The sequence below is a fragment of the Mastacembelus armatus genome, chromosome 20, assembly GCF_900324485.2.
Source record: "Mastacembelus armatus chromosome 20, fMasArm1.2, whole genome shotgun sequence".
Classification (NCBI taxonomy): Eukaryota; Metazoa; Chordata; class Actinopteri; order Synbranchiformes; family Mastacembelidae; genus Mastacembelus; species Mastacembelus armatus.
In genome coordinates, this window is record NC_046652.1 from 12213691 (window position 1) to 12225726 (window position 12036).

Genomic DNA, 12036 nt, shown 5'->3' on the forward strand with positions numbered 1-12036 from the left:
CTCTGTTTTTAGGGCACTGGGTTTCCCTTGGTGCTGACGTGCTGTTGTTGTCCATGACGTGGATTACGCAAACGGTGATCATTGGTTGACACCGACGCACAAGGCCTCTAGTTTGAGAGCTGTCTTGGCTAGTACCAGTATTGCTAGCTACATTGCGACCAAAATTACAATATTTTTAAACAAATTCAAGGGATTATTGAGCATTTTTGTCCGGAAAGAAATGTGCTACTGTTGTCAGAGGGGGCAAGCTTTATTCCGGTGAAGTAGACGCGTTTTTGGCACGCGTTTTAATGCATCTTGACTGAGTTTCAGCTCCAACACAAGGAGAAAAGAAAGCTAGCTGGCTAAAATGCTAGAGGCTAACTAGATAGCGGTGGCTATCCGGTCCAACTCGCGTTGTTTTCCACTTCCTTGTTGCACACTGGAGTGTGATGGAAGGCGTGAAGTTTGTGAGTTTTTTAATTTAACCTTAACGCTGCCTAGTAAATTAATTCCCATGCTTGCATGAAGTGTAACACCTCAGAGGACGTGGCTTTTACATTTGTATGGCCCTGTGCTTTGACCCTGAAATGGGATGCTGCTGTCTAACTGGGCACAGTCACCTAGTGGGGGCTAGCTGGCTAGGCCGACTAGCATTAACTAGCCGATCTGGGAGATGTTCGTCCAGGAATACAAGGGTTGAGTATCGATTGACTCTATAACTAGCTCTGCTCTGCATTGTGGCTTTTTATGTGACGCTGGCATCCAGTTTGATGAATCACAGTCTCGGGTAACTCACTTTATCCGGAACTTTAATCAGGCTAGCTTTATAATGCTAATGCTAGGCTAGTGATTTGGCTAGCTAGCTGGCTGGCTGTCTAATTGTGAATTTGCTAGCGTTAGCTACCTAGCATGTTACAGAGCTAGCCCCATGACATAGTTTAGGTCAAGTGTGTTATTTAAAAGTAATTTTCAACGTGGCCATAGTGTTTATTTTATAGATAAATGCCTAATTCCGAGGTGCTTCGTGAGGGTCGGGGACGGAGCCCCTCTGCACAGAAAAATGCTAACAAGCAGGACAGGCGTAGCAAGCCAGGGAGCGGTGCTGCACAGCGGGAGAGACACCGAGAGAAGAGGCGGTCATCGGCTTCCAGGAGAAGGAAACGCAGGCAAGCCAGAAGTAAAGAGCTGCGGCATACCGGTACAACAGAAGACCATGACAATGGCCGAAAAGACACTTGTGAAAAAGAAGTTGAACTTCAGACAATGGTAGAGTATGATGATGTAAGCTCCCAGTCAGAGCAGTTTTCAGGGAGCCCCTCTCCCAAACATGAACCCCATACTGACCATCTCTCAGTGGACCGCCTCAGTGATGTTGACTTTGGTGACTCTTATGGACCACCTTCCCCAGTCAGAAGTCACCTAAGAGACCAGGAGTCTTTATGCTTCAGCAAGGATGGACAAGCAAAAGGATCTGAGAGGAGCAAGCAAGAGAAGGAGCCAGGCAGGAGAAAAGATCGTCCGAGCCGTGAGAGAGACTTGTCAAAAGCAAGGAGTGGAGGCAGTGTGAGTGGCTCTAAAAGTTATAGAGAGACTGCAAGGAGCGATGACAGAAACGGTAAAAGAACGTCTGCATCTCAGGTTTCACAATCTGCAGATAAAAGAGATTCAAAAAGTCACAGAAGTAAAACACGATCTGATAAAAAGCCCCCATCTGCATACAGAGATGCTCCCCAGTCTTACAGAGATGACCGGGAAGACCTCAGGGCATACAGGAGAAGTCCTGGTTTTAAAGCAGACAGTCCCTATGGGACATCGTACTCATGCTACCAGTCCCCTGCTGGCTACAACCAGCTAATATCTAGAAGAAGTCCAACTTATGGGAGCAAAAGACTCTCTCCCAGTTCCACATATTACAGCCGAGATTTAGATACGTATGGGGCTTATGGCGTGGCAAAGTCACCCACTATATTTTCCAGCAACAAACGGAAGCGATCACCTGTAAGCCCAGTAAACTGGCGTAGGTCACCAAGTTATGGTCGGCATAGTCCATATGAACAAGGAGACTTTGGTTCAAGTCCTTATGGAAACCGCAGGAAATCACGAAGTCCATACAGGAAGTCCCTGAGCCCAAGTCCTGATGTCAGGTGTGTTTATTTTATTTCTTTATTTTTTTAAGTAATTAATACAATGAGGTTTGCTGAATTTGTTAGCTGTGTACTAATTCTGTGGCCATTATAAGCAGCTTCAAATTTACTGGCTAATGGCTTAGTATTACACAGGAAGGTTGTCTCTAAATGGAATTTTTTTTTTTTTTTTAACCAGATGGGACTTAATTTTCAACAGCTGTGTTTGGAAATGTTTACAGTTTTAAATAAACAAGGATAAAATGACAGCATCTATATTTTTAATAAGGCCTGCTGTTTTGTGCAGTATTTGTTGGCCCCTCCATGCATTTCCAAAAGCATTTGCTCTGATGTCTTTTTAAGTGAGATCACATAAAAGTGAGATAAGTGAAACATTATTGTGATATTAGCAGAGTGTCATTGACAAATTGCTTAATATGATTCAAATAAAGGCACAACACCCACAAAAAAAAATCTATATTTTATTTATGCAAGGTAGTTCAAAGTCTGCTTTATTGTCTGCTTTATTCTGCCACATGTAGCACATACAGAGAATTGAAATTGCATTACTCTGACTCTTGGTGCATACAGATAAACCGTAAAAACTAAATAGTGCAGTGTAAAAATACAAATGCGGCATGCAAAATAACCTAAGATAAACATCAAGTAAAAATAAAGAAAAATGGCATAAGGTATATAGCAAGAAAAACTATGCCAAGATGGTGATGTACCAACACAAACTAACAAGGTGTATTTCTCATTTTCTTTACAGACGACCTGCTAGGTCACGTAGCAGAAGTCCATATTCATCCTCAAGGCATTCACGTTCTCATAGCCGTCACCGCCACTCTCGCTCCCGCAGTCGCCCATCTAGCCTCTCACCAAGCACGCTAACATTCAAAACCAGCCTTGCTGCTGAACTTAGTAAGCAGAAAAAAGCAAAAGCTGCAGAAGCTGCTGCCAAGGCCAAGAATTCCAGCAGCACATCTACTCCAACCAAGGTTTCCTCATCTGCTCTTCAGCCCAGTCCGAAGTCCAATCATACATCCAGGAAGGGTCACCCTCCCTCTCCACCGCAACAAGAGAAAGGTCCCAGAACTCCCACGTCGAGCCAGCCGCTGTCCCCCTCTGACAGGTCGTTAAAGAGGACCACTGAGACTAGCAAGGACAAAGATGGGAAGGGCAAAGATGACTCTCTACATCCTGACAAAAGGATGAGAGCATCTGGACAGGTCAAAGACAAAGAACGAGCCACTGGTCCTCTCATCTCTAATCCGTCATCTTTACCATTGACTCAGACAGTTCTTGAGCCTGTCAATAAAGGAGAAAGGTATGGATATTATGACATACAGTTTGTAAATATGTGCCATTCTTCATTCTATATTGTATTTATGCTTTTTCTCCTGCATGTTTCTATAAGCTCGAAGAATAGCTTGTTCTCAGGGAAGAAGAAGTCAGAGAAAAAGCCTCGCCAACTTTTGACTGACTTTCCTCTTCCCCCTGATCTTGCTGGTGGAACATCTTCCCCTCAAAGTCCACCTGAGGATAAAAAGTCCCAGACACTTCGCAGAAGACCAAAGTACATAATTGTGCATTTGATGCTGTATTATTTATTCTTTTGCTACCGTTAAGTCTATATTCACTTTGGACTTATTTTCTCATAATCTCCAGAATTTGCGGTCCAAGATATGGTGAGATTAAGGAAATTGAAATAGACTGGGGCAAACGCTGTGTGGACAAGTTTGAGATCATTGGAATTACAGGAGAGGGTACCTATGGTCAGGTGTACAAAGCAAAAGACAAAGACACTGGTGAGTGTTTTTAAGATGCAGGTTCATTTGTAAGTTTGAAGTTCATTTGTAACTGCTCATTGAAAACACAGATTCATTCCCAAATCTTTTAGAAATTGTTTTTTTTTTTTTAAATTTGTGATTTAAATGAAATAATAAAAATTTGGTTTAAATTGCTAGTATACACTGTCAGATGTTTAGGATGAGAACAGCTCGTGATCTAGTGTTAACCTACTGTTTTTCTTGTTTCACAGCTGAAATGGTGGCTTTGAAGAAGGTTCGACTGGACAATGAAAAGGAGGGCTTCCCAATCACAGCCATTAGGGAGATTAAAATTTTGCGACAACTCAACCACAAGAGCATCATAAACATGAAGGAGATCGTCACAGACAAGGAAGATGCTCTAGATTTCAAGAATGATAAAGGTAAACCATGTTTTGCTCATAGTACCTCTACAATCCTGTTGGACAACATGTACATGACGTAGTCTTTTCAAATCTTTTTAATCTTTTTTTCCCTTTTGTCCCAGGTGCTTTTTATCTTGTCTTTGAATACATGGATCATGACCTGATGGGTTTACTTGAATCTGGTCTGGTTCATTTCAATGAGAGCCATATCAAGTCTTTCATGCGGCAATTACTGGAAGGCCTTGATTACTGTCATAAGAAGAACTTTTTGCACAGGGACATCAAATGTTCCAACATCCTGCTCAACAACAAGTGAGTCCTCACAACTGCTCCACTGGATCAGAATGAATAATCTTGCCATGTTTTATTACATTGTCAAGCATGTTTTCCAGCTACATTTAAGCAATTATATTTTCTTTCTAATCAGAGGTCAAATAAAGCTTGCAGACTTTGGTTTGGCTCGGCTGTATAACTCTGAGGAGAGGTGAGAGTTGGTAGATATACGCCACACCTGTTAAGCTTGGAAAAATTAAACTTTGAAATTATTTCCATGCCTGTATTTATTAAGGCTACAAACATACATCCTTGTCTTTTGTTTTCATTTCCAGTCGTCCATACACCAACAAAGTGATCACATTATGGTACCGTCCTCCAGAGTTGCTTCTCGGAGAAGAGAGGTATACACCAGCTATTGATGTGTGGAGCTGTGGGTAAGAGCACTATTGACATACCTTTATTATCTCCCAAATCAATGTCACTGTTTTGCTCTCATGAATAATTGTGAATTGTGGCCTGTATTGTCTGTCACAGGTGCATTCTAGGAGAGCTGTTCACAAAGAAACCTATCTTTCAAGCTAATCAGGAGCTGGCCCAGTTAGAGCTTATTAGGTAAGATGAAAATACATTTATATTAAAGTGTTAGTTTTATATTTAATTTAAACCCTACACTAGTTCCCATCTAGTGATGCACCTACTTCAACCAGAGACTGACTGATAGCAGGTTATAGTTATCTAAAATGGGAAGGAAAAGTTATTTTAATTTTCCCACTGATAGTCAACTGTAATGCCACACACAAGATATGTTTTGATTAAAAGACATTATTTGTTTTGTCATGAAGGCCATTCTCTGAGGAATGGTGAAGGTACTGATTTCAGTGGAAACAGTCTCTCTGGTATAGGAAACCCTGAACAATTGTGCAGTTCTTTATTGCTGTGTGTTGTAAAAACACAACACTATTTTTTTTTTTTTTACTTGTCTGGCTTACTTCTTCACATTGCAATGTAAAACACAGTTGGTAGTGAGAGAGGACAAAAATTCTGCTCTGATAAAGGCTATTATACTCTCAAATAAGAAGCAAAAAACATGCAGTTCTTTGGGTGCTGTTGGAAGGGTCAGAAGCCAGTTATGCTCACTGCTTACAAAATGGATTTCTGTGTTTCAGCCGAATATGCGGCAGTCCCTGCCCTGCTGTCTGGCCAGATGTAATAAAACTTCCCTTTTTCAACACCATGAAACCAAAGAAGCAGTACAGGAGACGGTTACGAGAGGAGTTTGCTTTGTAAGTCAAAATCCCTGATGTCTAATGATTTATTGATCCAGTGGGTATTCCAACAGTGCATTTTACTATGTGTTATGTGAATATGTGTTTTTTGTTGTTCAGCATCCCTCCGTCTGCCCTGGATCTGTTTGACCACATGTTAAACCTGGACCCCAGCAAGCGCTGCACGGCTGAACAAGCACTGGGCAGTGAGTTTCTTAAGGATGTGGACCCAGACAAGATGCCCCCACCTGAGTATGTTTTGGTTTATGCTGCATCAATATGTTGATGCTACTGGGTCAATCCAGAATCAAACCCATAAGATTTCTTATCAAATGACATCTTTCTGTCTTTTCAGTCTTCCGCTGTGGCAGGACTGTCATGAGTTGTGGAGTAAGAAACGTCGTCGACAGAAGCAGATGACAGAAGAACTGGGAGCCCCTAAGGTACCTCGTAAAGAGCTGGGACTTGATGACAGCCGTAGTAACACTCCTCAGGGCTTCCCTGCTGCCGGAGGCATCAAAGCCCAGAATGCAGCTGCTTCTGCACTGCTCGGTGAGTTTGACTTTAGTTTGTATTTGTCCCGTTGTATTAGTCAGTGGTGAAGAACTTCGAATTGCACTAACTTGAATTAAAGAAACTATGGAAATGTATCCGTCTGAACTGGTGTACATAATGACCAGGTAACTACTCGTAAACTCATTTTGGAAGTATGGATGCAAAACATGGGAATTTTATTGTATCATGAAACACTGACACTTTGTGGATCCAATCTGTCACTCATTCACTCACTCACTTGCTTTACTAAGTTCTTTCCCACAATATATGGAGGTCGTAAGTATGAAGAAGGAACGTATAACATACTGTAGCTAGCTGCTTTAGTCATTTTTTTAAAGAAAGGATTAATGATATTTTCCTTTTAATTCACAATTTAAGATTATGAAATATAACTCATTGTGATATACAGCACATCTTTTGACACAATATTTTAAAATGCAGCTTTGAATCAAGTCTTAGATGTTGAGAAAAATCTACTCAATGAGTGTCAAGGTTAAAGTACTTAACCCATGGGAAACATATCTGAAATTAAGGATTAAGGTTTTTCTGTCTTCTTGCAGACCCAAAGGGTCCGAACTCCCAGTTGACACAGGAGCAGCTGGCAGTACTCCTGAACTTCCTTGGACAGCCCAAGAGTGCAGTCAACATGAACCAGTTTTTCCAGTCTGTGAGTTCAAAGGTCAATCAGGAGACATTACAGCAACTGTCTAATGCACTAGCTCCCCCTGACTCAGCTGAGCTTCCTCAGCCGACAGCTACCAAGCCTCCCCATCCCACTGCTACAGCAGGACTGCCCCGTACACCTCCAATGCCCAAGCCTCCTTCGCCCCCCATGTCTGCACCATCAGGTATTGCAGAAGGAGAGGCTGCAGCTGCCACACAGACAGCCATGACAATGTTGCTAGCTCAACTCCTTCAGGCTCAGCAGGCTCAGAGACAGGAACTCTGTGATAGTGGCGAAGGAGTGGAAAGCATAAACCCTGTAGGTGCAGTAGCAGGAGGACAGCTTCTACCTCCAGAGGTCAAACAGCCCCCAGAACCCAGCCCAGTTTCTCCAGGTAATCCTTTTTCAGCTGAACTTACAATGTAAATCCCTTGTTTGACTTGGAGTCCTGAAAGCAAAAAATATTTATATCCAACTATCATTTATTTTATAAATATTTGTTTTCCAGTGTCTGAAGGAGGCGGAGCGTCCATTTTGCCCCCAGACCAGAGACCACCCGAGCCTCTAGAGCCACCTCCACATGCTGACCTGGATTACCGGCAGCCACCACCAGAGCCCAAGACAGGTCATGCTCCCCCTATTGCTTCTGTAGGTGGTGGTGATGGAGGGAGACCCCCAGAACCAGACTACCCGCCTCTCCCAACTGCAGAAGGGCCTGGATATGGTGGAGAGTACAGCCATCCGCTGCCTCTACCCTACACTCCTGCAGGATTTGGGGATAGTTATATGGGTCACATGCTAGGTGGGGGCCTACCACCTCATGCTCTTAGAGAAGTGTTTAGTGGACCTGGCCAGGCTGCCAGTGCCACATCTGGTGCAGGGGTTCTGGCTCCGGCCCACCCAGACTGCTTCCCTCCAGGTGCAGGAGCCTCTGGACCCAGCAGCATGGTGTTCACTGGGGACAAAGACCATCGTTTTGAGTACAATCACAGTCCTTTACCTATGGAGGGACAGCCCAACCCAAGTGCTATCCACCTGTACAACCATGCCATGGCTAGAAAGGATGGTTTACCTCCTCCCCCACCCATCCCAGCACCAGGACAACCTTGGGGCTCGCCTTCTCAAGTTGGCCTTCCACCACTCCCCCTTGGCTTTGTTCCACATGTGAATTCAACAGCAGCAATCAGAGGACGAGGGCTACCTTTCTGAAAGACTGGAAATGTGAAGTGGCTGTATGTGACAATGAACAAAAGGCTAGAGGTCTCCAATTTGAGCTTGAATCCTGTCAGGTCAGACCATGGAGATGTGGAGAGGCACACTCAGTTTGTAAGAACTTAAATCTGTGCACGGCATTGTTGTCCTCCTCAGTCTGGAATGTGGACTTTATTGCAAAGACAGCCAAACAACATCAGAGGAGCTTTTTTCGTGCATACCATTTTCATACTTTTATAATCTGCTGTCCGTTAAATTAAACTTTTACCTTTTCAAGTGTACATTATCAGGCCAGGTAAATTTAAAATTTCTACCTTAGTCTTTCTGTAATTGCTACAGGGCAGACTAGTATTAATGTTTTGCACTACTGACTGAAGTAGGCGGAAACAAAGGAAATAGATGATGTGTTTCATCTGCACAATTAGGAATATGACCGGTAATGTAGTGGTTTTTTTATCAAAAGGATTATGTTGAGACGATGGCTCAGTTGAATCAGGTTGATGGCTTAGATATCAGCACACTGAGGAGAAAGAGTGTTAGTGCCAGAAAGACTGATAGCACTTGGACAACAGCAGCAAGCTGATCTGATTTCCTGGAGAAAGGGTATTTTTACTTTCAATTCCACATGCCTTTTTTTCAATAGGTGTTGTAAAATCATGAGAAAACAAAACACACATAACCTGAATTTAAAAAGGAAACTTGAGTTTTTTTTTTTTTCTACTAAAATGAACCCCTCCCCAGCCCCCTCCCTCGACAAATGTTTATTAAAGAAATGTCAACAATGTATGCCTGATTACTCAGACTATTACTGTTTTACCCCTGTGTATGACCAGTCATAAGATGCGTTAACTTCATAGGTCATGCCACTAGATGGCAGTGTCATATCAAACATCACAATCACTTCCCCTTCAGTGTAAGCTTATTGACATTCAATGCTGTATCTGTAGGCAATGCTACTTGCTTGTCAGTCTCACTCAAAACCAATAGACCTTAGCTGGCAACCACTATTTCACTGGTGCTAAATCTTGACACTTGGAGCATGCACACTATTCATACGATGACAAGCTCCTCAAGTAAGCTAGTATAATACAAAAAGGCAGACACTGGCTGCTTTTATAGCATAAAAACACTTGTTTTCAGGTTAGCACCTGTGAGAGTAGGGAGACATGGCTGAGATGGTTACAGCACACATCGAGTTTTGGACAGTATAATGCACAACCTGAAATATGAATCGGGAAGATCGTCACAAATCTGATACTTGAAAGGTATTTCCAGTGTAATCTATAAGATCTCACTGAAAGTAACTTTTTATTTGAACATGTGCAATTGGCAGCCCAGTTTGGTGGTTAGCACTGTTGCCTTACAGCAAAAAGTGGTGAGTGACTGGGTTTGAAACCCATCAGGGGCCTTTCTGTGTGGAGTTTGCATGTTCTCCCTGTGCTTGTGTGGGTTTTCTCCAGGTACTCTGGTTTCCTCCCACAGTCCAAAAACATGTATGTCAGGTTGATTGGTGACTCTAAATTGCCCATAGGAGTGAGTGTGAGTGTGTGAGGTTGTTTGTCTTTGTGTGTCTCTATGTGGTCCTGTGATGGACTGGTGACCTGGTGACCTGAGAGCTGGGATAGGCTCCAGCTGATACCATCCATCCATCCATTTTCTATACCCGCTTATTCCTTAACCAGGGTCACAGGGATCTGCTGGAGCCTATCCCAGCTCTCAGGTCACCAGGTCACCAGTCCATCACAGGACCACATAGAGACACACAAAGACAAACAACCTCACACACTCACGGGGAGAACATGCAAACTCCATACAGAAAAGCCGGGTTGCGAACCCAGGACCTTCTTGCTGTGAGGCAACAGTGCTAACCACTCATCCACCATGCTGCCTTCCAGAAGTTCCCTGTAACCCTAAATAGGAATGGGATGGTATAAATAACGGATAGATCCTGATCAGCATTCCTGGTGGTTTTGGAAGAAGTACTGGTTCTGTTGTCTGCTTTGCCGTGGTAAATGGTCCTTTAGTTGCATAGTGCTTTTCTACAGTCAATCCACATACACTACTTAGATAAACATACAGTACATGTAGTTAATGCAGATTATTATGATTGAGAATGAATCACTATTTAAAACTTCTTTACATTCAGAAGGACCCAATTGTAAGACTTATACGAGAAAATATTCAAATGGTGGCAATTTTCAGTAAAGGCAAACCTTTTCCAGTGAATCATGCCCTAAATGCAGATAAGGTTGAGAAACTTATTCATCAGACATCTGTCCTTTGTTTAACCCATCCAATTCACATCTGAAATTTTCACACATCACATTGCTGGTGATGAAAAACTGATTATCGCTGAGTGGTTCCCTTCTGCAAAGCTAATTCAGAACGTGGATGGCAGCTAGTCTGTGATTAATACACCATGAATGATGGATTGCTGAAAATTTACGGTAGCTTCAGTGGGACTGGCAGCATCACATTTTTTGTGTGATTGATTGAAACAACAGTCGGTACAATTTAAAGAGGAGATGAGAAGAAGGGGCAGGGACAAGCAGTATGGAAGAGCATTGATTTTAACTAAGGTATCGCTCTTCATATTTAGATTTATTCAAACAGGGCTAAAATCTTTTTTTTTTTTTAAATCTAGTCTTAATGAAAAAAAATTAAAATAAAAAAATTGAGTGAACATTCCTTTATTAGTTCAAAGTCCACTAAATGTTCCTTAATATAACTCTGAGCTTTTATATTGAAGTTTCTGAAAACAGACTCCAAACTTTTCAGCACAACTTCAGCTTTAAATCACCTAGAAAAGTAGCAGTATCAATCTTATGTAATTAATGACCAGGGAACTAAATGTATTTTCCAAAGCTAGTTGAGACAATTTTATAATAGTGCTTATTTGTTTTTAATTTTTTTTATAGCATATCCATCCATCCATCATCTATACCACTTATCCTATCAAGGGTTATGTTTGGCCATGGGGGTGGGCTGGCACATATAGACAATTATTTACACTCACGAGCAATTTAGAGTTGCTAGTTAACCGAACCTGCATATCTGTGGACTGCAAGAGAAAGCCAGAGCATGCTGGGAAAAACCGTGCAGACACGAGGAAAAATGCAAACTTATTTTACAAGAAAATATCCAAAAGGTAAACATGGCTGCACTGAAAGGCATGCAACAACCATGCTGACAAGAAAATTGGCAAAAAGAGAAAATACAGCTGAGCAAAAAACATTATCATGTAAATATTCACTGCATGGTCCTCCTTCTCTGGTATGACAGTGTTTATTGAGCGTTGGTTTGTTCTGATTCTCCCAGCGTGACACTCACAAGCACAAACAGTTATAAATGATGTGGATTTATTCACTAACATGCTTAACCTGAAGTCTAAAAACATGACAAACAAAATGCCAAATTTATTTAATGTTATACACAGGCAAATACACAATCTCTGACCACTGTACTGACTCTTGCAGGCAGTGTGGTGCTGAAGGACTGGACCTCCTGAGAAGGATCTCAATCCATCAGTCAGATTTAATAAAGTTTTCAAAAACTAAAATACACTGTAGATATAGTGTGACCAATTATGTAATGGTGTTTTTTGTTCAGTCACACACACTCGCATTTATATATAAATATATACACATATATATCAAGGGCATGTACACACACACACACACATACTAGCTATACATACATATATATATATATATATATATATATATATGTATAGCTGGTAGAGAGCTGCTGACTTACTTTCTT

General features: G+C 41.9%; 1 protein-coding gene across 3 annotated transcripts; it reads left to right on the forward strand.

Moving 5' to 3' along the window:
• The first annotated feature begins 103 nt into the window (after positions 1-103).
• On the forward strand, positions 104-9060 carry cdk13 (cyclin dependent kinase 13). Of its 3 annotated transcripts, none has more exons than XM_026292197.2 (15): positions 104-769; positions 967-2126; positions 2878-3435; positions 3526-3684; positions 3777-3916; positions 4150-4320; positions 4425-4614; positions 4730-4786; positions 4911-5012; positions 5113-5190; positions 5745-5861; positions 5964-6095; positions 6199-6395; positions 6959-7456; positions 7571-9060. In XM_026292197.2, exons 2-15 carry the CDS (start codon positions 985-987, stop codon positions 8269-8271), a joined length of 4242 nt encoding a protein of 1413 aa, XP_026147982.1. In that variant the 5' UTR covers positions 104-769; positions 967-984; the 3' UTR covers positions 8272-9060. The 3 variants fall into 3 exon arrangements, with proteins under 3 accessions (XP_026147982.1, XP_026147983.1, XP_026147984.1); XM_026292198.2 differs by having other exon boundaries at positions 104-449; XM_026292199.2 differs by having other exon boundaries at positions 104-449; positions 981-2126.
• Positions 9061-12036: the final 2976 nt, after the last annotated feature.